The sequence below is a fragment of the Pan troglodytes genome, chromosome 8, assembly GCF_028858775.2.
Source record: "Pan troglodytes isolate AG18354 chromosome 8, NHGRI_mPanTro3-v2.0_pri, whole genome shotgun sequence".
NCBI lineage: Eukaryota > Metazoa > Chordata > Mammalia > Primates > Hominidae > Pan > Pan troglodytes.
The window spans coordinates 104,868,102-104,895,807 of record NC_072406.2 but is presented as its reverse complement, the minus strand read 5'-3'; the positions used below and the strand labels follow the sequence as shown (position 1 = coordinate 104,895,807).

The following is a 27,706-nucleotide window of genomic DNA, read 5'->3' as shown; positions in this document are numbered from 1 at the left end:
ATTTTCCTGGGTTCTGACAAAGTTGTTTCTGAATGTTTTTGCTTGATTTTTCAATGTTTCTGTGGAGGAAAAGGTCCTTGAAGCTACCTACTTGGCCATTTTTGCTGATGCTACTCTTGGTTACATTCTGAGGGCCCGACATTGTGTATGAAAATTGGTAGAGCTAATTTATGGTTCTGGATGTTAAAATTATCTGGAGATTTATTTTTGCTTCTGTGAGGCAGTGAAATTAGTTGCATCAGCATTCTCAGATAACTTAAACAGTCATGGAATGAGATGACTTAAAGCTGGACTTCAGGCTGTGTGAGGGCCTACTTCTCACTAACCTTGCACCTAGGACAGCCCCTTGGAGTGCAACTAAAAGCCTGCAAGTTTACTAGGCTCCTTCTTCTTTGGTGGTACCTGCATAGTTTATTTTGGGAATGTGAATGCAGCTTGCCTAACCCTCTAAATATACCCATTGCCAGATAAGAAATTATGGAGCAAGCAGGTTAATGTAGAAACCACATTTATTAACCATGGATTTACTGAGGGCAGTTTATTAGGTATTATCCATCGCTTATGCTGACATCTGATTTTGCAGAGAAATTATAGCCATTATTTTATTAAGATAATTCTACAAGATCAATTTAGTTTCTTGAAGTAGCATATATTCAATTCTTCAATAGGGTTTGGTTTAATTTAGCTATCAAAGTCAAATGTCTCTAAACTTTACACACTAAACTCATCGTGAGCAGAAAATTTATTCTTTGTACATATTCCTTCTAAGTGTTTTGGTTCTTCAAGCTGAAACATCTCAACTCCCAGAAATATGGTTGCCAGATCAAAAATACCAGAGTCCTAAGGGTTAAGATTTGAATCGAGAAAAAGATACATGTACATATTGTATTATATACAAACAAGCAACAACAAAAAGTTTCATCATGTAAACAAAAGAATATAAATTATAGACATAATTGGAAGTTTCAAACAGTCCTTAAATCATTGTGAGCTTCTCTAAAAGACACAGGTCTTGGAGTGTGGGCACAGAGCCATTAGTCAGATGTCTCAGTGGTCTCCCATAATAGCAATGTATACTCTAAAGAAGTGGGCTTTTTGTGAACTCTGTCAGGGTGAATGAGTTAGGCCTCTTAAAGGAATGAAATGCTTTCACATTTGGGGCAACAAGTGAAAAATACTGAAAGGAGGGATACAACTAGGGTTAGATTTATTGTTGACAGTGATTTTAGAAATAACCACTAAAAAGGTGTTAAAAGATTTCTAGATAAAATTCTGACTACTGAAAATAAGAAAGGATACCTTTTGTAGCTCTACAAATGGTTTGGTGAAAAATAAAAAGGGAGAAAGTGAGCCGAGGAGAAAGCGAAATAGGGAAGTCTAGGGAGGAGGCAAGAAAATACACAAGTCATAGCAAGAAAAAAAACATGAGATGGTCCTTTCTAAGGACAGGTGTTGGTGATATTTACCTATGTAAGCTCAAGCCGAGAAGAGTACAGTTCTTATATATTCATTACTTAATAATATACAAGAAAAATACTTTTCATTTGTTATAAAAGAACTACTTTATATGAAAACTAGAAATACGTATTTACATTGCAAATCCCAAATGAAACCCAATTTAATACAAAGTGAACTATAGGGATGACAGAAAAATGGGTAGATATCAAAATTCAACTGAATTTACAGTACTGCCTTATATCTTTTTTAAATTTTGTTTTTGAGACCGAGTCTTGCTCTGTTGCACAGGCTGGAGTGTAGTGGTGTACCCTTGGCTCACTGCAACCCCGCTTCCTGGGTTCAAGTGATTCTCGTGCCTCAGCCTCCCCAGTAGCTGGGATTACAGGAGTGTGCCACCACACCCGGCTAATTTTTAACAGAGACGAGGTTTTGCCACGTTGGCCAGGCTGGTCTCAAACTCCTGGGCTCCAGCAATCCACCCGCCTCAGCCTCCCAAAGTGCTGGGATTACAGGCATGAGCCACCGCGCCCGGCTGATATATATATTCTTTTAAAATCTATACACAAGGCTCAAGTTCTGGGGTTTCAGGTTTTATTTTTAAGTTTTCTTTAAAAATAAAATTGCCAACCCCCAAGTGAATTAAAGGTTGATCTGGGCTCGCAGAGGTAATCTGCTCTTTGTAACCAAGTGCTCTGTAGTTTCTTCCACTTTAGACCTCTCCAGTGTGTTAATGCCTCTGTTTTCTTTGTCTTTTCCATGTGATTTTTTATGCTGTGGATTTAAGGCGGGAAAATTAAGTCAATATAAAGTAACATTTGATACACATTAACTACACTCTATTTTCAAAGTTCTCTGGGTTATAGGCAAAAAAACTTAAGTGTAGAAAACCAAAAAAGGTTCAGCACAAGTTTGAGCCAACAATTTGGCAAGTAGCGCCAAATGCCTTCTTTATTTGATCACTAATGGAAGGAGTAGAGTGAAAGAAATATTAATTTTCTGTGTTATTTTCTAAGACGTAGTTATAGATTTTACTCCAGGGTAGTGGTTCTCATCAGGGAGTGATTCTGCTGCCACAGGGGACATTTGGCAATGCTGAGAGACTTTTTTGGTGTTACAATCAGGGAGTGCTACTGGCTTTGAGTGAGTATTCACATAGTACACTGTTTTTCTTGTGTACCAACATAGTACAGTCCACAGGAAAGCCCATCACAACAAAGAATTATCCAGTTTAAAATGCCAATAGCACTGCTGTCAAGAAACCCTGCTCTAAGGAAACAAAGATTTGCTGTCATGCAGAAAAGCCAATTCTGTTTTAAGCAGAGAAACTGGTATATGGGCCACCTTAAAAACACTTTTGCTTGTTTTTTAAAATTGTATTTTATTTTATTTGTAAAACCTATTTCATATTCCTCATTTGGAAGTTCTATTTCATTGGAATCCTACTTACCCATACAGAACATTAATGGAGTGGTGACATTCATTGTACACTCAGTCATCAATGCTGAGACAAACTGTAAACCAACTTTTAAAGTTTTAAACGCAGAGAAAATCCCCACATCACACTGCTACTAGGGAAAAGATCATTTCTGGACTTCAGCTGAAGGTCTAAAACCCCATCCCAAACCCTTTCTGGTACTGTAGGGACTTCCTTTCCATAGCTGAATCACTAAGCCTAATTCAAAATGCCACAGATAATAATAATAAAACGATTTCTGACCAGGGATTAAGTAGTCACCAGGTTCTCTTATCCTTCCCCCTTTCCTAACTTTATAAGATAGAAGTAAAGGATGAAAACTGAAAGAAACATATTTATAGTTCTCTAATAGTAAGGAATAAAGCAAAAGGTGGCAAGAATTTGGGAATAAAATTGCCCAGAGGAAGACAGGGAGGAATTTATGAGAATCTGAGTTGGAACTTTGTTAACTTTGAAAGCAGGAATGGAGAATCTTTAGACCTTAAGGGAAGGAGCTGTAGATCTATTAAAAAACAGTTACAGGCCGAGCGCGGTGGCTCACGCTTGTAATCCCAGCACTTTGGGAGGCCGAGGCGGGCGATCACCTGAGGTCGGGAGTTCAAGATTAGCCTGACCAACATGGAGAAACCCCTTCTCTACTAAAAATACAATATTAGCCAGGTGTGGTGGTGCATGCCTGTAATCCCAGCTACTCGGGAGGATGAGGCAAGAGAATCGCTAGAACCCGGGAGGCGGAGATTGTGGTGAGCCAAGATCAGGCAATTGCACTCTGGCCTGGGCAACAAGAGCAAAACTCCGTCTCAAAAACAAAAAAACAAAACAAAACATACACACAAAAAAGGTACAAGCAGCCAGGTGCAGTGGTTCATGCCTGTAATCCTAGCATTTTGGGAGGCTGAGGTAGGAGGGCTGCTTAAGGCCAAGAGTTCAAGACCAGTCTGGCCAACATAGCAAGACCCTGTCTCTCTATATATTTAAAAAAAAAAAAAAAGGTACAAGCATATGCATCTCAGAAGTAGAACTTCAACTGTAAATGTAGATACCAATGTCCTACGTAAGGAAATTTTTCCTTCACACACTCTGTCTAGGCTTGTACCCTCAAATTAGAGGAAAAGATACCAGCACTTTATAGAGCCTCACTTGGAAGTTGTATTTCATTGGAATCCTCCTACTTACCCATAGAGAACATTAAGGGACTGGTGACATTGATTGTGAACTCAGTCATCAATGCTGAGATGAATCATAAACCAACTATGTTCTCAACAGTGTTAAAAAGTGGGTAGGAGGGGCTGGGCTGGTGGCTCACACCTGTAATCCCAGCACTACGGGAGGCCGAGGCAGGCAGATCACCTGAGGTTGGGAGTTCGAGACCAGCCTGACCAACACAGAGAAACCCCCTCTCTACTAAAAAAATAAATAAATAAATAAAAAATTAGCCAGGCATGGTGGCACATGCCTGTAATCCTGGCTACTCGGGAGGCTGAGGCAGGAGAATCACTTGAACCCAGGAGGTGGAGGTTGCGGTGAGCCAAGATCGTGCCATTGCACTCCAGCCTGGGCAACAAGAGCGAAGCTCCGTCTCAAAAGAAAAAAAAAAGTGGGTAGAGGGCTGGGCACAGTGGCTCACGCCTGTAATCCCAGCACTTTGGGAGGCCGAGGAGGGTAGATAACTTGAGTTCAGGAGTTTGAGACCAGCCTGGCCCACATAGTGAAACCCTGTCTCTACTAAAAATACAAAAAAATTAGCCAGGTGTGGTGGTGCACGCCTGTAATCCTAGCTACCCGGGAGGCTGAGTCAGGAGAATCACTTGAACTCAGGAGGTGGAGGTTAAGTGAGCCAAGATCGTGCCACTCCACTTCAGCCTGGGTGACTCAGTCTCAAAAAAAAAAAGAAAAGTGGGTAGGAGAGGTCACAGGATTTAATTACACTGGATTAGAGCAGGCAAGGTGCTCAGGAAACATGGGGCAACAGTTTACAAGAGAAGAGGCTCAGGCAGGAGAAATCACTAATATAACCTAAGAGGCCTCCAGTCTCTCAATCTTTTCAATCACTTTGCCTTCAAAGTCTGATTATGGGCAGAGATAGGTTCCAAGACTTACATGTCAAAGGTAGAAGGAAGAGAAATGACTGCTCTCAGTGTCCGAGTATATAGCAAGCAGAAAAGGAATAAATACAATAGCTAAAGATTATCAGCTAAGGATGTAGGTTAAGTCAAATTCTGCCTTCATTTATTCTACAGAAAGCCCCTTATCAATATCAGATTTTTGTAAATAATTCAAATCATAAGCGTTAACAAGCCATCCTAAGGAATAATTGAAAGGTTTTTGTTGTTCTGCTCACCACGAACAATACCTTTATACTGAATAGTAAATGAATGACTTACATCAGATGTGGAAGGGTTATCTGATATGACATACCTGGAAAAATGGAACCCCGCCAATTGATGAACAATCCACACCAGCATCTACAGATGGCTCTTGACTTAGAGGTTCTTCAGTATACTGCCCCAGAACTGCCTCTTCTACATCCACATCCTAAAAGAAGAAACTGGATGAGTGACTAAGTCCAAGGGCTTAAAAGTCATCACAAGAGTAACAGCAGCTTTGAGTATAACACAATGCCCATGGTATAATATAAAAGTTAAACCTCAACAAAATTATTAGAAGTCTACAAATTAATGAAAATAATTCCTAATATATTTTTATAGAGAGTAGAGGTTCCTATATAACAATGTTACTAAGCACAATATTAAGTATTGGCTATTATTATCTACTAGCATAACTTAAAAACTAGTAAGATTAAAAGAAACAAGCCTAACGGCTAGGCCTATCATTAATGAGAGGCAGGGTAAGATTGAGGGGTAAACAGTAAAATTCTTCACATGAAGTCAACCACATCAAGAGTTCATAAAAGAGTTCTATTATAAAATATGATCCTTTAAATTTACCGGAATTGTCTCTTCTTTGTTGTTTTCTGAACAGTTTAGCATCATTAACAGCTCAGGCTGTTTCCTTTTCAGCTGATCAAGGAGATGTTCACGTGGTTCAGTTCTTACCAGTGTTGATGGGTATAAATAACTTTTCCTCTGTGGTGTCGTACCTTTAACGGACATTAGATAAGAGGTAAAAATTAAAGTATGAGATGTAAATATTTTTTAAAAAACCTAAAACTTCCTAATTAACCTTGTCTTCTAAAAATATAAAAATATAATTGCCATATATGAGGATCACTCTTGCTACCTGTCAGACATTGTTTGCAACTAACAATACTTTCTAATTTGACGACAGACTTTACTATTTTCAAGATTCATCCTACTCTCTAAAACATGAAGTTTACCATCTCTGAGGATATATAAAAGATGTGTTATAAGCTCTAAAAGGAGTTATAGTGTTCTGAAAAAAATGGCAGCATTATTGGAATGAGTAGATTTCCCAACATGATTACTTTGATAGGAGTAATCATTTCACTATAAATGTGGTGTGGTGGTTAAATATTAACTAGTTATATACATATACTATGTTGCCCAGGCTGGTCTTGAACCCCTGGGCTCAAACGATCCTCCTGCCTTGCCTCCCGAAGTGCTGGGATTATAGGCGTGAGCCACCGCATCAGGCCCCCAGTTATATTTCTCTGTAATAAGCTCATGCTCTCATGATTTACAAAAGTACTTGCCTTTTCACTCAACATTTACATTCCTAACTTCATTGAAAAGTAGACAGTAAATCCTACAGGTCTCTTGGGGAATAAATAAACCAACATTCTATGTAGCACCATCCCCTTTTAACAATTGCTTTTTAAATTAAAAAAAAAAAGAGTTTTGTGATATAATTTACATACCATAAAACACTCATTTTATGTGTACAATTCAGTGGATTTTAGTGAGTTTACAGGGTGTGCAACCATCACCATAATCCAATGAAGAACCCAATTATTCATGCTGTGTAAAACAGCTTGTTACATCTCTTCCATGAAGACCTCCCTGAATCATTACAGCCTATGATGATCTTTGCCATATCTGATCTCTCAAAATGTTGATTCCTAAATGCTAATGGTCCATGGTGATCCCTGATCTCTTAAAACAGGGATTCCTAAATGGCAATAGTCTATGACAAAATGAGAGGGACACAGAACAAAATGCACAATGTGGTAAACTTTGCATTAAACTAGATTTAGTCAGTTACATCTCTCTCCCATATTTGTGGTATTAAAATGTCCTTTTACAAACAGTGCTAGGTTTGTATTTGTTTTAAAAAATCCCCTATTAACAAAGTCAACTCCCTGAATGTATGTGAAATTTTACTGAACTGTGATACCACCTGTATCATGACACTTGATTAAAACTATTTTAAGGTTCCAGTTTTCCCATTTTGAGTTGATTACAGTGAGATGTTAAATTTCTGTCAGGCAATGGCAGGACCTAATTTTTCTGAACATCTGACACTACATAGAGTTGAATTCGACTTCAAAAAATTTAACAATTCTATTTCTCTTTTAAAGTACCTGTTGGGATATCCAGTTTCAGATCCTGTTCCAGAAAGCAATTAAGCTTAGTCAAACCAATTTTTATGGTTTCATTAAGTTCTAGATTTTGTGCTATCAATTTATCTTCATCAATAGTCATCTGATCAAGAAAAATGTTATGCTGTTTCTCATGAGCTGCCTTACGTCCATCTGATTTCTCAGTGATGTCTGAACTTGAAGCCTCACAACATTGGCTTACAACCTGTAAATGATGCAAATAAATATTTATTACTAAAATTAAAGTTGCCAGTGTTTTATTCAACATCATATTTCCCCTTACCTTTTCCACAATTTTTTTTTTTTTTTTTTTTTGAGACAAGTCTCACTCTGTTGCCCAGGCTGGAGTGCAGTGGCATGAGTAGTGCTCACTACAGCCTTGACCTCCCAGGCTCAAGCCATCCTCCCACCTCAGCCTCCCAGGTAGCTGGGACTACAGGCATGTACCACCATGCCTGGCTAATTTTTGTATTTTTTGAAGAGATGGCATTTCACCATGTTGCCCAAGCTGGTCTCAAACTCCTGGGCTCAAGCAATCTGCCCACCTTGACCTCCAAAGATTACAGGCATGAGCCACCACACCTGGCCTTCAGTAATAAAAGATTTAAAAACACATACAAAAGTAGAGAGAACAGTATAATTAACTCTCTTGTATTCATTACCCAGCTTCAACATTTACCAACAAGTGGAGTACAGACATTTACCAACAGGACTGGCCACTCAACTCCTCCATAAACCCAGGATTATTTTGAAACAAATCCTGTATCATTTCATCCATTTACTTCAGCATGTATCTCTAAGAGGTAAGAGCACTTTAAGACCACTATCACATCTAAAAAGGTTAACACTGATTCCTTCCTATCAAATGTCTAGTCCATGTTCAAACTTCACCAGTCGTCTCAAATGTGTGTCACAATTGCTTTGTTTGAACCAGAATTCACCACTAGATTTGGTTTATAGGTCTTAAGTCGGTGACTATATAATTTATCATCCAAATTGGGACACCTTTTGGAGTGAAAGGGCCCATTCTTAATAATCATTCTAATACAACAATATCAACAAGGACTGTCTCAGGCAAACTAAGACTTAAGGACCTCTAGTCTTAAGTCTCTTTTGATCTACAGGTTATTGTTTCTCATATTTTTTCCCTTGAAAAAAAAAACTTGTTGCTGAAGACATGAGGTCTTTACCCCATTGAACATCTCAAATTCTGGATTTGGTCAACTGCATTTCTATGCTTTATTTTCTACAAACTGGTTAGACCTAAAGGCTTGATTTAATTCAGGTTTAATTTTTTAGCAAGAGTATTTCATAGGTAGTACTGCAAACACAAAATGCTTTGCTGTGTCTCTCATGTTAAGATTTATCAGTGAGTTCAGGTATGGTTAGCCTATTAATTATAAAGTTCCCCAACAGCTTTTGATCAAATGGTTTAAGCCATCATTAACATCCACAGGGGTTATTTTATTAAGAGTTGCATACTGGTGATATATTAATTCTATCATTTCTTCTCCATTTTATTAGCTTAGAGTCTAATGAAACACTTTTCTTCATTACCCTGCTAAACCAAGATATGGTTCTTTTAGGAAAGACAGATGGATGCTAAATTTTTTCTTCTTCTTTACCCATTTTCAGGACAATGTGTTGCTTCCCTAGCATGATCCAAAGGAGACCTATGAAATTTTTATGAGTTCGTAAGTTTTAATATATTTGATATGTTTTAATCCATTATGGCCATTATTCTTTTCGATGCTCAAATTATGCCACCTTTGAAGATGGGGAGGTTGGCTACTAAGACCTTTTGACAACCTCAGAAATCTTTAACAGCTTCCTTACTCTCTGGTATGACAAGATCTCTAGGCTCATATATTATACATTTCCTATCACAAATCTGAAATTAGCTATTTGTATACAAACTCTAGTTCCTTTTAGTGAAAACAGTTTATATAGATTAAAAATTTTAATTCTTTGTACCTACTTCCTGAGAATGTTAGTAAAATCCTTCTAATGCAAAGAAAGAAAAAACCAAGTTACAAAGGGCTCATGCAAGCGTTAAGTTCAAGCAAATCCATAAACCTATCAAGTATCCTTTAGTTACCAGAACAATAACCTAAATACTTAAAATAATAATAGGTTTGAATGTACTTGGAGAAAAGTAAAAAGCAAAGATAGGCCGGGCGCAGTGGCTCATGCCTGTAATCCCAGCACTTTGGGAGGCCGAGGCGGGTGGATCATGGGGTCAGGAGTTCGACACCAGCCTGGCCAATATAGTGAAACCCCATCTCTACTAAAAATACAAAAAAATTAGCCGAGTGTGGTGGCAGGTGCCTATAATCCCAACTACTCGAGAGGCTGAGGCAGGAGAATCGCTTGAACTTGGGAGGCGGAGGTTGCAGTGAGCTGAGATCGGTCCATTGCACTCCAGCCTGGGCAACAGAGTGAGACTCCATCTCAAAAAAAAAAAAAAAAAAAAAGCATATATAAGTGGAAGGTATTACATATCAAAAGACAGGGTGCCCTTCTTTGAAGAAACTACTAAGTCAGAAACCAAGGATAAATACAGGAAAGAAACTGTACAAATGTTAAATTAATTCCAAGATTGAGAAGACATATAACAAAGCACAAAACGAGATCATCTGTAAGCATACCAAATATTATACTTAAAAGTTTAAGTCATTATAGCTTAAAATATCATTTGTTTTGAAATCTATTCTTAGCCAAGAATATTTAACTTTCTGATTATTATTCTCCCCAAAGTAAGTTCCACTTACAAAGTTATTACCTCCAATAAGTTCTGAAGTTCCTGTTCCCTTTCATTTAAGGAAGATACCCACTGTTCAGAAAAATAAACTGTTCTTGTGTTCAGAGATTCACATCTCTGTTCAGTCTCTTGAGATATTTTTTCCAGGTTGCCATTGAGTTTATCAGAGTGTTTCACAGATTCTTCAACCAATTTTGTACCTTCTTGGTTAAAATTTCTGAGTTCCTGTGAGAAGCCATCAGAATCAGCACAAAATTTTTGACTGTGAAAAGTCATTTTGTTGACTATATCCTTAGATTTCCTATAGGAAAAGAGAATGACACTGTTGAAATGGGGAATTAAGACTCAAAGGATATATAACTTCCCAAGATCACTCAGCTCTTAAGTGGCAGATCTGAACGTGGACAGTCTGGCTCCAGGGCCTGTGATCTTAATAATCTTCTGCATTGAGAATGGATGCCTTGGCCACTGTCTTTTCACAGCATTGCCATTAAATGACCTTTGAAAGGATCATCTTTGCTCATGAAACCTTTCACAACCCTCCTCCAGTTATGATGCTTTCAAAATCTGTCTGCTTGTTTTATTCCTCTTACTAGGTAATGTTACTTCAGGGCATCTACTACAGCCTCTTGTCTAGTCCCTAAATTGGACAATCAGTCATTTATTCTGTTATTAAGCAGTTTCCCTTGCCTAGTATGTAAAACAAATCATGAACATTACAAATGTTATGTTTAAATTAGCTATAAAGCTTTCTAATAATTAAAATTATATTGGGGTGTGACAAATTATACATATAGAACAATGTAACATAAACTTGATATAATATTAATGTTGGTTAGACATACATTTAAAATTCATTGATAATTTCCATCTCGGTAAGTTGCCCTATAATAGCATTCCAAGTTATCTTACAAGATTTAAACCTTGTGGAATGAAGTGACTCTCTATTACCACTAGATGGTACACCACGTGGGTAAACCAAGTGAGTCAGCAAAGATGTTAAAAACCAAACCTACACGTGAAAGTCACAATGACTGAAAAAAGGGCAAGGCATAGTGGCTCACACCTCTAATCCCAGCACTTTGGGAGGCCAAGGCAGGTGGATCACCTGAGGTCAGGAGTTAGAGACCAGTCCGGCCAATATGGTGAAGCCCTGTCTCTATTAAAAATACAATAAATTAGTCGGGCGTGGTGGTGGGTGCCTGTAATCTCAGCTACTTGGGAGAGAGTGAGGCAGGAGAATTGGTTGACCCTGGGAGGCAGAGGTTGCAGTGAGCTGAGATTGTGTCACTGTACTCCAGCCTGGGCGACAGAGCAAGACTCTGTCTCAAATAAAAAAAAACAAAACAAAATCTCACAACTTAATGGGAAGACGAGATTGAGTTAAAAGTACTATAAGCCATGACAATAAATGCCAAACGCAGTTATGTGCAGTGTGTACATAAACATCACCTAGATTCCTGGGTGATGAATACAAAGTCCCTAGACCATACTGGGAAACTCTGGTGTAGACAATAAATGTCAGGAAAGCAGGAAAAATGATTTGCATGGGCCTTAAGAAAGTATATCATACTTCCCTTCCTACTTCAATCCTACTCTAGTATTTCCTCCACGGCTATGGAATGGCCTAGAAATCCATCAGTCTAGATACTAGGAATAAAAAGTAGGACATACTTTTTTGATTCAGCATATAGGAAGAGTTCACAATGGAACATGCTATACTTAACAGGATCAAAAACAGGGTTGAAAAACAAATGACAGAAGTTAGGTAGGGATATATAAATGATAGCTAGAGTTCCAGAACAGCACTGTGTAAGTATAATAGAAGCCACATATGCAATGAAAAATTTCTGAGGCGGGCAATCACAAGGTCAGGAGTTTGAGACTAGCCTGGCCAATATGGTGAAACCCCCGTCTCTACTAAAAATACAAAAATTAGCCGGGCGTGGTGGTAGGTGCCTGTAATCCCAGCTACTTGGGAGGCTGAGGCAGGAGAATTGCTTGAACCTGGGAGGCAGAGGTTGCAGTGAGCCAAGATTGCACCACTGCACTCCAGCCTGGGTGACAGACCAAGACTCCCTCTCAAAAAAAAAAAAAAAAAAAAAAAAAAAATCTAGTAGATACATTAAAAAAGAAAATAGATAAAGCAATTCAAGTAACAATGTATTAGGTGTTTATTGCACATATAAACACCTAAGTAAAACATATGAAAATAATGACAAACGGGAAAGAGGAAACAGGAATATACTATTATAATGTCCTTTCACTACACATGAAACAGCAAATTATTTGATAATGGATTCAAATTATCTTAAAATGTATACTTTAAATCCTAGAAATACTACTAAAAAGGGAAAATTTTTAAAGTATAAATAAGTCAATGGAAGAGATAAAAACATAAAAAGTGCTCAATTTAAATGAGGAAAGGCAGCTGGGTGCAGTGCCTCACACCTATAATCCCAGCACTTTGGGAGGCCAGGGAAGGTAAATCACTTGAGGTCAGGAGTTCGAAACCAGCCTGGCCAACATGGTGAAACCCCATCTCTAGTAAAAATTTAAAAATTAGCTGGGCATGGTGGTATGTGCCTGTAGCCCCAGCTACTCAGGAGGCTGAGGCAGGAGAATCACTTGAACCCGGGAGGCAGAGGTTGCAGTGAGCCAAGATTGCACCACTGTACTCCAGCCTGGGCCACAGAGCAAGACTCTGTCTCAAATAAATAAATAAAAATAAAACATCATAGATTATAAATTTGATGAAAAAGCAAGACCCAACTATATGCTGTCTATAAGAAACCCACTTTAAATATAAAGACTTAGACCAAAAGTAAAGAGATGGAGAAGGATACATCATACAAATAGCAATCAAAGGAAAGCTAGAGAACCTGTATTCATTTCAGACAAAACAGACTTCAGAACAAGAGCTTATCAGAAATAAAAGTGGATATTACATAATGATAAAGAGGTCAATTCTCCAAGGAGATATAATAATCCTAAATGTATATGCACCCAACAACAGAGTTTCAGATACACGAGGCAAAAACTGATAGAACTAATAAAAAAAAATAGATAAATCTACAATTAGAGATTTCAATACTCCTCTCTAAGTCACTGATAGAACAAATAGGCAGAAACTCAGTAAGGCCGTGGATGACCTGAATAGCACTATCAATCAACTTGATCAAAGTGACACATACAGAACACTTCATGCAACAAAAGCAGAATACAAATTTTTCTCGTGTGGGTAGCACACAAACAAAGCATTATCAGAATAACACTGCAAGGGCTCTAAAAACTAAATTGTCAGTGGAACTACAGCCCATAAAAGTGAGCCTGGATCTGTATGCTAAGCCTAAACAGGGTGAATGCCAGCTAAAAAATACTTAAATAGGATCCTGAATCTCCTAACATAATACCCAAAATCTTCAAGGTACAATAGGAAATCACTTATCATATATCAAGAACCACAAAAATCACAAGTTGAATGAGAAAAGACAATCAATAGATGCCAACAACAAGAAAACTCAGATGTTGGAATTGTCTGGCAAGGATTTTAAAGCAGCCATCAAAAAATGCTCCAAAAAGAAATTAAAATACTCCTGGAAAAGAAAAAAATCCTAGCCAAGAAACAAGGTATAAAAAAAGCAAATGAAAATTATAAAACTAAAAATAAAAAAGCAATAACTGAAAAAACACCTCATTGAATGGGTTTAACAGTAGGTTAGAGATGACAGAAGGAGACTCAGTGAATATGAAGACAGATCAATAAAATTTCCCCAATGTGAACAACAAAGAGAATATATATATCTATAAGAAATATATTCTACATATCTCCTGAGGGACCAAAATAAAAGATCTAACATTTGTGTCATCAAAGTCATAGGGGCAGATGAAAAAGAGTATAGGGCTGAAAAATATTCAAAGAATTAATAGATGAAAATTTCCCAAGTTTTGGTGAAAGGCATAAGCCTACAGATTCAAGAAGCTAAACAAAATCCAAATAGAATAAACTCAAAGAAATATAAGTAGACAAAATATAATCAAGTTTCTAAAGACAAAAAAGTTTTGAAAGCAGCTGTAGGGAGATTGCCTATAAGGGAACAATTACTTGAATGGCAGTGGATTTCTCATTTCACAGAGGCCAGAAGAAAATGGAAATATTTCAAATGCTGGAAAAAAATAATTGTCAACCCTGAATTCCACAGCCAGTGAAAATACCTTTCAGGAATGAAGGGGAAATCAAGACATTCTTGGACAAAGAAAAACAGAATTTCTGTCCAGCAGACCCACCCTTAAAGACTACAAGAAGTTCTTCCCACCAAAGAAAGCTTGAAACTTCAGGAAGTTTAATTTCGGAATTAAATGGGGAAAAATAGGGTAAATATAGTATCTTTCTCCTCATGAGTATAGAATACTCAATAGGCAAAAAACTGAAACTTGACAAATCTCCTATGTTTTATAAAAATTTTTAAATGGATCATGAATATAAATGTTAAACCATAAAGTTATAAAATTCCTAAAAGAAAACATAGGTCTGACTGTAGTGTATGGTAAGTATGTGGAACTGGCAAGCAATGAGGCTACAAAGCAACATTAAACTCTAATACAGGCCGGGAGCAGTGACTCACACCTGCAATCCCAGCACTTTGGGAGGCCGAGGTAGGAGGATCAGTTGAGACCAGGAGTTCAAGATCAGCCTGGCCAACGTGGCGAAACCCCATCTCTACTAAAAATACAAAAAATTAGCCAGGCATGGTGGTATGTGCCTGTAATCCCAGCTACTTGGGAGGCTGAGGCAGGAGAATCACTTGAACTCAGGAGGCAGAGGTTGCAGTGAGCCAAGATCACACCACTGCACTCGCGCCACTGTACTTCAGCCTGGGCTACAGAGCAGGCTGTTTGTTTTTGTCTGAAAAAACAAAACAGAGCCGGGCGTGGTGGCTCACACCTGCAATCCCAGCACTTTGGGAGGCCGAGGCAGGCGGATCACGAGGTCAGGAGATCGAGACCATCCTGGCTAACATGGTGAAACCCCTCTCTACTAAAAATACAAAAAATTAGCCAAGCATGGTGGCGGGCGTCTGTAGTCCCAGCTACTCGGGAGGCTGAGGCAGGAGAATGGCGTGAGCCTGGAAGGCGGAGCTTGCAGTGAGCTGAGATCACTCCACTGCACTCCAGCCTGGGTGACAGAGCAAGACTCCGTCGCAAAAACAAAAACAAAAAACAAAACCCTAATACAGGAATCAGCAAACTTTTTCTTGAAAAGCCAGATAGCAAATATTTTAGGCTATTGTTCAATGACCTGGATGCAATGACTCAACTTTGCCACTGCAGTGCAAAGGCAGCCAAAGACAACATGTAAACAGTGTCCAATGAAATTATTTGCAATAACAGGCATCCAGCCTGCTAGCCACAGTTTGCCAAACCCTGCTCTAGTTAGTATATTTTTCATCAGTAATATAGGTTAGAAATTGTGAAATTACTTAGTGTGTTTTCTAAGATTGAGGAAATTCGAAAATATATTGTGGGTAACAGCCAGGTTTTTCAATGTCTTAAAAGAGAGCACAAATACGCAATGAAAAGACATTTATATGCATGTATATATATACATACACACATACATAATAAAATATTAACAAAAGAGAAATTTGAAAGTACACAGAGGAATTATTTGTACTATTTAAAGCTTTTTCTTCTTAAATAATTTCAGACTTACAGAAAAGTTTAAGAGAATTTAAAAATAGCTTACTGCTGTATATTTTCCTGGACACTACTAAGTGGTTTCTGTATATTTTCACACTTTTCCTCCAAAGCACAGAATCTCTCTGTCCAAAGATTCATTAACTTGCAAAGTTCCTGTAAGAAAGGTGTGGGAAGTGAAGAGACTTAAAATTATGACACTTGAACATTTTTTATGACTGATAACAAAACAAGAAGTATTGTCCATAGGTGAGAATTATATAAATTCTTGACAAGAGATAAAGTTAACTTTACCTTTCTTCTACAGAGGAAAGCAGTGGAAGTGATATTAAAATGTAGGATTTGTTTTTTTTTTTAGAGACAGGGTCTCACTCTGTTGTCCAAGCTGTAGTGCAGTGGCACAATCAAGGCTCACTGCAGCTTCAACCTCCTGGGCTCAAGGGATCCTCCTTCCTCAGCCTCCAAGTAGTTGCGACTACAGGCATGAGCCACCATGCCTGGCTAATTTAAACAAATTTTTTTTGTAGAGATGTGATCTCGCTATGTTGACCAGGCTGGTCTTGAACTCCTAGCCTCAAGTGATCACCCTGCCTCAGCCTCTCAAAGTGCTGAGATTACAGACATGAGCCATCACATCCAGCCGGGATTTTTTAAAAAGTAAATAATTAGCAAACTTTACTATTTTAGCTGTAAGTAACAAATTACTTTCAGTGTACCTCAAAACTAATCAAACAACCCATATATCACATTATGTTTAAGACCCACTTTGACAGATATATATAGTTGCTTTTTAACTGATAACACTGCTAGAAGGGAAAATTAATGTGATATACTAACGGGTCAAGCAATCCAAAAATATTATCAATTACTGGAGCTAAAAAATGTTACAGAACCTAGTTGGATCATATTAACAAAATGTAAATAGTCTTATCTTTGCTCATATTTTACATCTTTGAAAACAAGCTCTTATAGGCATATAACATGCTACGTTGCAATATGAAGAAGCCATCCTAATGACCAAAGAAGTGCTGAAAATGCATCCAACATTCTTATTCACTCTTCAGTCTGCTGGTTGGCCAGTATCTCTGAATAACACATCAGTTGACAATACATATCTAACATTCTGATTATGAATAAAGTCTATCAGTATTTTTACTAGTCTCAAAGGTATTATCAGATTAATAATTTGAATGCTAATGCAGGTATTATATTTATCTATATGTAAATGTGTTCAAAGTTTTACATAATTATTTTAGTAGTGCTCATTTCAAGTTCTGGAAAACCTAAGAAATAGCTCACATACTGAACTTGCTTCCTTAAAGCCAGGAAAGCCAAACCATTCATGCTAAGATACTTTTCAGATCAGATTTTTTTGTATTGTTTTTTTAAAGAGCTGTCTAACAATTTTAAGCATTTCAAAACAGCAAATTTATAAAAAGGGGATCAGCCTTAGAATATACACCTAAAAAGTTATCAACAGGTTTAAGGGAAATACCCTATGTAGATGTATGAGAAAATGCTGCAGTTTTAAGTTGCCAAAAAACACACAAAAGAGCCACTCAAACATGGATGCTTTTCAGGTAGTACGATCACTACCACCTTCTGCAAGATGATCTACATACTATTAGATGCTCACAGGGTCTCAGTTTCCTCATTAAAAATCTGACTAGTAATAGAATTTATATCTATATTGATGGGAGGAATAAACACAGTGAATTGCTCAATAAATGTTAACTATTATAAGAGTTCTGTCATAATAAGCTCATTTAATAAAACTTTAGACAGTCATTATTAAAGTCTTAAGAATACCAGAAGCTGTTTTTCAGATATCTGATATTTACAGATTATGGTTTGAAGGCTTGGTTTTGGTTTAAAGCCTCATATAATGAGGAATAGTTTACAGGGAAGATAAATCATGAATTACATTTATAATCAAGAATTAAAAGTTGTATCGATTTACTATGTTTTAAATGTCTATCAGTGAGACAGAAATAAGAGAAAGTAGGACTTGGTTTATGAAAGACAACTATCCATGCCATCCTAGAAACAACTTAGCAGGTTTTAATGTAGATACATTTTCACTTTAAATGTTATAACCATTCTTCTCTAAAGGTATGTTTTTCCAGATTCATCTTTCATCTTGATGTGAGAAAAGGACTGTTTTGTCATATTGTGGTTCTGCGTGGGGTTCCAGATGTAGCAAAACTTCAAATATTAAGAGAAGTATTCTCAATTGTTCTACAATAATTACTGTTATAAGCAACAGTGGCTATGGTATTTTCAGGTTTCAGCTTTTACAGTATTCAGATTGTGTAACATAGATTAATTATCAAGTCATATCAAATCATCCTAAAACTCTCTTTCTGTACTCCCCAAGTCAGCTAAACAACATACCTGGGAATGGGTCTGCTTTATTGTCTTCAGGTCTTCAGTTAGGTTTCCACATTGCTTTTGTGACTCAACCAAGGAACAAATGGTATTTTCTTGTAGTTCATGTAGATTGTTACACAGTATACTGAGAAAGCCATCTAGTTCCTTTTTTTGATCTTCTATCTTTGAAGAAACAAAAATGAGTTTCCTTCTTAAACAACAGATCAATTTTGAGATATTAAGAACATAGCATTTGTTACCTTATCGGCCACTGTCAATGAAGTCTTGAAAATATGCTTTAGTTGACTATTGATTTTCAGTATAGACACCACAGTTGGGGATAAAATCATTTCCAGTGAACTTAGAAGATCAGTCTTGAGTACATTCTGGTTTCAGAAATAAACAAATAGGTCTTTAAAAAGAATATTTCCACTTCTGTAAACCTTTCTAAATGATATCTTAAATACTTTGGTAGCTAAACATTCACATTAAAATTTACATTTCCATTCTCCATTCTTTTTTTTTTTTTTTGAGAAGGAGTCTCATTCTGTCACCCAGGTTGGAGTACAGTGGCAACATCTTGGCTCACTGCAACCTCTGCCTCCTGGGTTCAAGTGATTCTCCTGCCTCAGCCTCCGGAGTAGCTGGGATTACAGGTGTGAGCCACCACACCCAGCTAATTTTTGTATTTTTAGTAGAGATGGGGTTTCGCCATGTTGGCCAGGCTGATCTGGAACTCCTGACCTCAGGTGATCCGCCCGCCGTGGCCTCCCAAAGTGCTGAGATTACAGGCGTGAGCCACCGTGCCCGGCCCCATTCTCCATTTTTTATACTCTACATAGATAAATCAATACACTAATACAATAATTTATTATATTACAATAAATATAATAATTTCTCTTTTTTCAAGCCCAGTGAAAACATAGAATTTCTTTTTTTCTTTTTTTGAGATATAGTTTCACTCTTGTGGCCCAGGCTGGAGTGCAATGGCGTGATCTTGGCTCACTGCAACCTCCGCCTCCTGGGTTCAAGCGATTCTCCTGCCTCAGCCTCCCAAGTAGCTGGGATTACAGGCACCTGCTACCACGCCTAGCTAATGTTTGTATTTCAGTAAAGACAGGGTTTCACCATGTTGGCCAGGCTGGTCTCGAACTCCTGACCTCAAGTGATCCACCCACCTTGGCCTCCCAAAGGGCTGAGATGAGCCACCGCACCCAGCCAGAACTATTTAATAGTTTAATGAAATAGAAGTCAGAAGAATTCAAAAGAGGAAAATGACAGTTAATAAGATTTCAGCACTCCAAACAAAGAAAATAAATTTTTAAAAACCTACAGGTATATTTTAAGAAAATAAATTTCAAACAAGTTTAGGTTACCAGTCAAAAAGGCTGAGACCAAGTAGTCATTAAGATTAGCCCTTGGGCTGGAAGTACTTAACTTTGAAGATCTGAGATGACTTACATCCTATTGTATCAGAAGAACTTGTGAAAGATGTTGTTCTTGTCAAGAAATAGGGAAATTAAGAATGTAGTATAGATTGGAAATATTTATAAAAAGAAAAAAAATCCTGATCTAAGCTCCTTTTGGTAGGATAGGGCTGAGGAAGTATAACAGAAATACATTAGTAAATACTTATAGGTCTACTGACATTCTTTTGGAAAGAAGAGCTAGCATACCAATTTCAACTAATTTTGTGAGAGCAACATGCCTCTTTTCTTTTAATTCAAGCAAAAATTGTAACTTGGTAAGTAGAAATGTATCAATTCAGGCATAGCTTATTTTATTGTGCTTCACCTTACTATGTGTCACAGATACCAAATTTTTACAAATTGAAGGTTTGTGGCAACCCTACCTTGAGCAAGTCTATCAGTGACTTTTTTCAAATATCATGTGCTCACTTTCTGTCTCTGCATCACATGTTGGTAACTACTGCAGTATTTCTAACTTTTTCATTATACACTGTGATCAATGATCTTTGATGTTACTATTGTAATTGTCTTGGGGTACCATAAACTGTACCCCTGTAAGACAGCAAATGTAACTGATAAACGTTGTGTTCTGATTGTCCCACCAGGCGTGTGCTGGAATTACAGGTGTGAGCCACTGCGCCTGGTCAACATAACCTTTATATGCACCGGGAAAGCAAAAAATTCATGACTTGCTTTATTGTAATATTCACTTTATTGCAGTGGTCTGGAAGCAAACCTGCAATATCTCTGAAGTATGCCTGTATATATACAGACCACCATTTAATGAATGAATCAATATTTGAAAAGTTAGTACTGACAGGATATCTTTTAACTTTGTCAAATTTGGGTGATTGAGAAAACCTATCAAATAATGTCATCTAAGCACTGAATTGAGGCAGAGGGTCAGCTAACATTTGTAGTATTTACTTGGAAAATGTTTAATAAATATTGTTAAGCTGAAAAAGGGAGGCAAAGACTCTGCACAAAGAAAACAAATAAATTATATGGCTAAGAACTTCCTAGACCAACCATACAATTATAAAATAAAGACTATATATAAATCAAGTATGAAGGAGGTAATATTAAGTGCAATTAGATGAGTGACTTCCATAGAACTCTGGAGAAAAGATTTATAGTTATGGCCCAGAAGGGGCCACACAGATCTAACCCTAAGAAGTGATATGTGTCCCCAGAATTCTAAGATATTTTTCTTGCACCATTATTACTATCATATATTACTGTAGTTTTAAAATCAACTACCCAATATTCCCTTCTGGTTGGGTCCAGGACCCCTGGGGAAAGAGTGACTTGCCAATTTCTGGGCCAACTAACAAGTCCCTTGATATCATGTGGTGCTAAACTTGCCCTTTAGTCATTAGAAGCCTCACTAATAACTGCTACTCCTAATGTTACAAGACATGAGTGAAAAAGGTTTCAAAAGTTAGTTCCATACATTTGAAAATAATCTTTCTGGGAGAGAATAAACAGTGGAGAGATCTGTCTTTAAAAATATAAACGTACTCTCGGCCGGGCACGGTGGCTCACGCCTGTAATCCCAGCGCTTTGGGAGGCCGAGGTGGGTGGATTGCTTGAGGTTAGGAGCTTGAGACCAGCCTGACCAACATGGTAAAACACCATCTCTACTAAAAAAAAAATACGAAAATTAGCCAGGCGTGGTGGCACATGCCTATAATTCCATCTACCCGGGAGGCTGAGGCAAGAGAACTGCTTGAACCCAGGAGGCAGAGGTTGCAGTGAGCCGAGAAAAGGAGAGGCTGAAAAAAATAAATAAATACAAATAAAGAAAAGGAGAGGCTGGCCGGGCACGGTGGCTCATGCCTGTAATCCCAGCACTTTGGGAGGCCGAGGCGGGCGGATCACAAGGTCAGGAGATCGAGACCATCCTGGCTAACACGGTGAAACCCCATCTCTACTAAAAATACAAAAAATTAGCCGGGTGTGGTGGCGGGCGCCTGTAGTCCCAGCTACTCGGGAGGCTAAGGCAGGAGAATGGCATGAAGCCGGGAGGTAGAGCTTGCAGTGAGCCGAGATCCCGCCACTGCACTCCTGGGCGACAGAGCGAGACTCCATCTCAAAACAAACAAACAAAACAAAACAAAACAAAATATATATATATGTAGTCTCTCACAGTGACGTGTCTATGACTGTGTCTAGTAAAGCTCAAGAAGAAAGAATAGCAGTTAACATTGTTTATAAAGACTTATCAAATGTAACCCTTCAAAATATTTTATCAAATACTTATCAAATGCAACCCTTCAAAAATATTTTAAAGGATGTACTAACAATCAATTCCTGTAGTACAGTTTTACTTTCTGCTGCTAATGATTGTTCTTTTAGTATCATATTAAAAATCTGAGAAACATGAGTAGACACATTTTCTGGAATAGATGTGAGAGATCCAAGTGCTACTGTAGTAATGGTATCTAATGCAGAGACACTGGAAGACAGCAGATTACCTATAACAAACAAACAAACAAAAAACAGAAAGATGTAAACTTTGACATAAATATATTAAATACAGTTCAAACCATTTCAAAGAAGTTGGCAAAAGTATACCCTTGTTGTAGAATTTGTAATAACGAGCTTAAAAGAACTGGCTCACTACAAAGCAAGGAAATATTTAAATATACATTACAATTTTCTATAGTGCTCTGTAAGCCCTTAACATATTTGTAAGTGTATCAGACCCATAACTATAATTCATAGTACACAAAGAATTAGAATATTCTACAATTAATCTCTAACTAAAAATAATATACAGAATTATGGTACGTTTACAGAAGAAAAAACAAACTGGAAATCAATACCAAAATGTATAGTGCTTGGCTTAGTGAGACTAGAGTCTAGATGATTTTTAAAATTTTTATATTTCTGGATGTCCAAATTTTCCATAATGAGGATAGTATTTCACACTAAATAAACATACTTTTTTCTAAAGGGAGATAATAGTTAAAAACAATGAGACACAAACATATTCTGACAATATAGCAAACCATCAAGATATATATGCCCCCCCTAAAAAAAGTTGCAGAATGTTTATGCACAAAAAATTTCTAGAAAAAGGCCCAAGAAATTTAACAATAACACCTATGGTCAATGACCCAGGGTCAGGAGCCAGAGTCAGGGAAAAAGAGGACTTCCACTTCTAACGTTTATATACTTAGTTACTTAATAAATGTAACATTTTATAGAAAACAGAAGGGAGGGTGGGGAGGGAAAAAAGATTTGTTTTAATTCAAAGACAATAAAAGCATTAATCTTCACCCTGAACAAATAGTTTGTGCATGGTAGAGAGTATTGGTGACACCGTCATCTATGTTTCACAAAATTAAATTATCAGTTTTGAAATCAACATTACACTTAACACATCAAGACTAGAACAGAACAGCCTGAACTTACCAAATAAGGTCTTATGTACTTCTAGCATGGCCTTTTGCTTTGAGCTGCCATCCTTAATTAATTCTTCCATATTATTAAACAGACTATTCAGGTTTTTGCCAAAAATATCCTGAGCTTCTGCATTGTGTTGGTCAACTGCCTTCTTACGATCCAGTTTGGAATGGAGACCAGATACATCTTTTGTAGTTTCTTCAACTGTGTTAAGCAGCTATATTTTTAAAAATAAGTGTTAGACAAAATGGATATGGTGAAAGGAATCTGATGAAAGTATCTACAAAAGGATTTATCTTGATAAGAACTAGTAAATATTCCAGCCTGGCCAACATGGTGAAACCCCGTCTCTACTAAAAATACAAAAATTAGCTGGGCGTGGTGGTACATACTTGTAGTTCCAGCTACTCAAGAGGCTGAGGCAGGAGAATTGCTTGAACCTGGGAGGTGGAGGTTGCAGTGAGCCAGAGATTGTGCCACTGCCACTCCAGCCGGGGTGACAGAGAGAGACTCTGTCTCAAAACAAAAAAGTCAATTTTAGACATTGTATCAGAAGAAATGCTTTAACTCATGCTAATTTATCCAGATGCCCAGTAATGTTTACTTCCCTTCCTGTAGCCATCTACACAAGCAAGGAAAACTGATTTTTTCAGTTATTGCAATAATTATGCTTCCTCAAAAATTTTTTTCCTTCTATGTTCTACTATTTCCTCAGAAGTACACCTAATGGCCGGACGTGGTGGCTTACACCTGTAATCCCAACACTCTGGGAGGCCTAGGCAGGTGGATCACCTGAGGTCAGGAGTTTGAGACCAGCCTGGCCAACATGGTGAAACCCAGTCTCTACTAAAAATACAAAATTAGCTGGGTGTGGTGGCAGGCGCTTGTAATCCCAGCTACTTGGGAGGCTGAGGCGGGAGAATCGCTTGAACCCGGGAGGCAAAGGTTACAGTGAACTGAGATGATGCCACTGCACTCCAGCCTGGGCTACAAAGCAAGAGTCTGTCTCAAAAAAAAAAGTACAACTAATAAAAAATTAAATACTTTCAACATCTTTCATCATCAGAACATACTAAATTCTTTTTTTTTTTTTCTGAGACAGAGTCTTGCTCTGTTACCCAGGCTGGAGTGCAGTGGCATGATCTCGGTTCACTGCAACCTCTGCCTCCTGGGTTCAAGTGATTCTCTTGCCTCAGCCTCCCGAGTAGATGGGATTATAGGCATGTGCCACCACGCCTGGCTAATTTTTGTATTTTTTTTTTTTTTTTAGTAGAGATGGGGTTTTACCATGTTGGTCAGGCTGGTCTCGAACTCCTAACCTCAAGCAATCCACCCACCTCGGCCTCCCAAAGTGCTGGGATTACAGGCGTGAGCCACCATGCCTGGCCAGAACATACTAAATTCTTAATGACTAATTAGGTTCAATCATCCCCACAAAGAAAAAGCATCACAGCATCACTATTCTAAATGTCTACAAAATATATTATAAAGTTATGTTCTATTTTCTTTTTCTTTTTTTGAGACAGAGTTTCGCTCTTGTTGCCCAGGCTGGAGTGCAATGGTGTGATTTTGGCTCACTGCAACCTCTGCCTCCCCGGTTCAAGCGATTCTTCCACCTCAGCCTTCCCGAGTAGCAGGGATTACAGGCATGCACCACCACGCCTGGCTAATTTTGTATTTTTAGTAGAGACAGGTTTCTCCATGTTGGTCAGGCTGGTCTCGAACACCTGACCTCAGGTCATCCACCCGCCTTGGCCTCCCAAAATGCTGGGATTATAGGCGTGAGCCACCACTCCCGGCTAAGTTATGTTCTATTTTCAAAACTCCAGGAGCAGGAGTAGTTTTTTCATAAGTCGACATCTCCAGTGAGAAAAATATGGATGAAATAGTAAAATAATGTTTTTTAAATGGACAGAAATACCATTTGGGGTGAATAAACAGAATATTTAATGCTTAAGCACAGAAAATTTTTTCTACCCATTCTCTACTTAATATGAGTACAAATCAACACAAGGGACAAACCTTGCTGGCAGCATCATGAAGTTTCTCCTCAGTACTTTCCAAAGCTGATGTGATATATTCTTCTTTAACAAGTTGTAATTTAGTTTCTTGCAAATGTTTTTGAGTGGTTTCAAGTTCTTGTGTTTTATTTTGCAGGTCAGATTTACACTGGTCAAGTTCATTTTTATTATCCATAAACAACTCTGTAACCTAAATATAAGATAGAATTTAAAAAACACTGAGCTGGCTGGTAGGATATCTGGCTAGTTCATAAGATTAGAAAAATGAAACAAATTATTTCCATGCAAAAGTTGTAAGAAGTTACCCGGTAGGTTAACACAAATATGTCATCCTGTTTCTTTCTGTAATCTTACTCAACACTTTGAGATTAAATAATAGGTTTGGTGTAGTATTATTAATTCTTCAGTTTCCTTCAACATTGTCAATGGATTTGAATATAACAGTGTTAATGTGGCCTGGCAAGGTGGTTCACACCTGTAACCCCAGCACTCTGGGAGGCCAAGGCAGGAGATCACTTGAGCCCCATAGTTTGAGACCAGCCTGGGCAACATAGCGAGACTGACTCCATCTCTACAAAAAAATAAAATAATTAGCTGGGCATGGTAGTGCATGCCTGAAGTCCAACTACTCAGGAGGCTGAGGCAGGAGAGTTGCTTGAGACCAGAAGTTTGAGGCTGCAGTAAGATATGATTACGCCACTGCACTGTAGCCTGGGCATCAGAGCAAGACCCTGTCTCTAAAAAATAATTAAAAATAAATAAATAAAGGTATTAATATGAGGGTGGCCCTGAAAGGTCAGGCCTCTTGCCTACCCTAGTTATATTACTTTTATTTAACATCCAGTCTCTCCCAGTATCTGTATTCCTTCATCTGATAAACATGTTAACAAAAATGCTTCAGCATTCACTATTTTGTAGTTTCAATAACAAAATCAAACAATTCAGTTAATTTCTTGTAATGTTTTATTAATATAAGCTGTCAGCTTTTTTGATGTGATTAATGATAGTAAAAAAACATGATATAACTTACTTTCAGTATAAGGGTCAGCAAAATAAAATCTTTTTTTTTTTTTTTTTTTCCAAAAAAATCTGAAGGAGCTGGGTGCGGTGGCTCACGCCTGTCATCCCAGCATTTTGGGAGGCTGAGATGGGCAGATCATGAGGTCAGGAGTTCAAGACCAGCCTGGCCAGCATGGTGAAACCCTGTCTCTACTAAAAATACAAAAAAAAATTAGCCAGGCATGGTGGTGCACACCTGTAATCCCAGCTACTCGGGAGGCTGAGGCAGGAGAATTGCTTGACCCTGGGAGGCAGAGGTTACAGTGAGCCGAGATCACGCTATTGCACTCCAGCCTGGGTGACAGAGCGAGACTCCGTCTAAAAAAAAAAAAAATCTTGAAGGAAAACATATTAGATCTTTCATTCTAAAATTTTCTTTCAATATTTGCTTTTCACATAACAGTAAATATCATTTTAAATGCTTACCCTATTCAGCTCCTCCTCAACAGCACCAATTTTTTCAATCAATTCTACAATCTGCTCTTCTTGAACAGTTAATTTTCCACTCATGACTCTAAAATAAAGTTTAATATGAGTTTAACAGTTAATATTTTTTTCTAACTCCTACAAAATGTATTCTAACACAATTGTGACAGCTACACAAACTCATTTCCAACATTTATCACCATCACTTGATACCCAAGTGTCACTTGATACCTGTGTCAATAAGCAATAAATACAAATTACAAAGAACAAATTATATTCCTTGTCTTTGTTTTATAAATGAAATATTTTTCCCTTGCCCTCAATTCTGAAACTAAGAATCCCTACCTATGAGGGGAAAAGCATGTGTGTACCAGATTTGAGAAGCTAGAAAGCCAACAGAGGACGGACTATAACTCAAAGTAGAGAGAGGAGGGAATGCAACCTAAGTGTCTATAATCAGGGATACAGAATATAAATATGCCCCACAGAACGCTGGAAAAATGTGGGACTTGAAGGCATCAGGTATCTTAGAAGGAAGGGGTAAGATTAGGGGTTAAAAACTGAGACTTAAAGTATGTATACAGAGCAATTACACCCCCTGCTGCTGCAACACGCACAAACACCACTCTCACCCCACCGCATAACCCTCATGAGAACAAAGGATTACTCTCTAGAGCAGAGTTTCTCAGCCTCAGCACTAGTGGATCAAATAATTCTTCATTGTGGGGATGTCCTTTACATTTTAGGATGTTCAGTACCATCCAAGTCATGACAATAAAAAATGTCACTGGACTCTGCCAAATGTCCTCTGGGGGACAAAACCACCCACCACCACCAGTCCCCCAACACCACTTCCATTGACAGCCACTAGTCTATAGGAATTGCAGCAGAATTTCCAGGTTCACTTTCACTAGACATCATGGACTGTAGAAGGTTTAGGGACTAGAAATGAGCATTTAAGTGTAAATCTACATACTAAATGATGGAATCCTCAGCCCCCTATACCCACTCTAATCAAAAAATAGCAGCAGCTAGAAAAAT

General features: G+C 37.9%; 1 protein-coding gene across 1 annotated transcript in view; it reads right to left on the bottom strand.

Annotated features, from left to right (window-relative positions):
- Nucleotides 1–491: 491 nt before the first annotated feature.
- Nucleotides 492–27,706, bottom strand: part of KIF11 (kinesin family member 11) — a 62,378-nt gene continuing 35,163 nt past the window's right edge. Inside the window, exons 11-22 of the mRNA XM_507923.8 lie at nucleotides 26,666–26,753; nucleotides 25,182–25,370; nucleotides 23,169–23,376; nucleotides 22,053–22,225; nucleotides 18,540–18,665; nucleotides 18,304–18,462; nucleotides 15,959–16,065; nucleotides 10,234–10,513; nucleotides 7,434–7,656; nucleotides 5,881–6,032; nucleotides 5,351–5,467; nucleotides 492–2,229 (exon numbers count right to left, since the gene is read on the bottom strand). Coding sequence (XP_507923.5) covers nucleotides 2,098–2,229; nucleotides 5,351–5,467; nucleotides 5,881–6,032; nucleotides 7,434–7,656; nucleotides 10,234–10,513; nucleotides 15,959–16,065; nucleotides 18,304–18,462; nucleotides 18,540–18,665; nucleotides 22,053–22,225; nucleotides 23,169–23,376; nucleotides 25,182–25,370; nucleotides 26,666–26,753 — 1,954 coding nt within the window. The 3' untranslated portion in view covers nucleotides 492–2,097. The remainder of the gene's footprint in view (nucleotides 2,230–5,350; nucleotides 5,468–5,880; nucleotides 6,033–7,433; nucleotides 7,657–10,233; nucleotides 10,514–15,958; nucleotides 16,066–18,303; nucleotides 18,463–18,539; nucleotides 18,666–22,052; nucleotides 22,226–23,168; nucleotides 23,377–25,181; nucleotides 25,371–26,665; nucleotides 26,754–27,706) is intronic.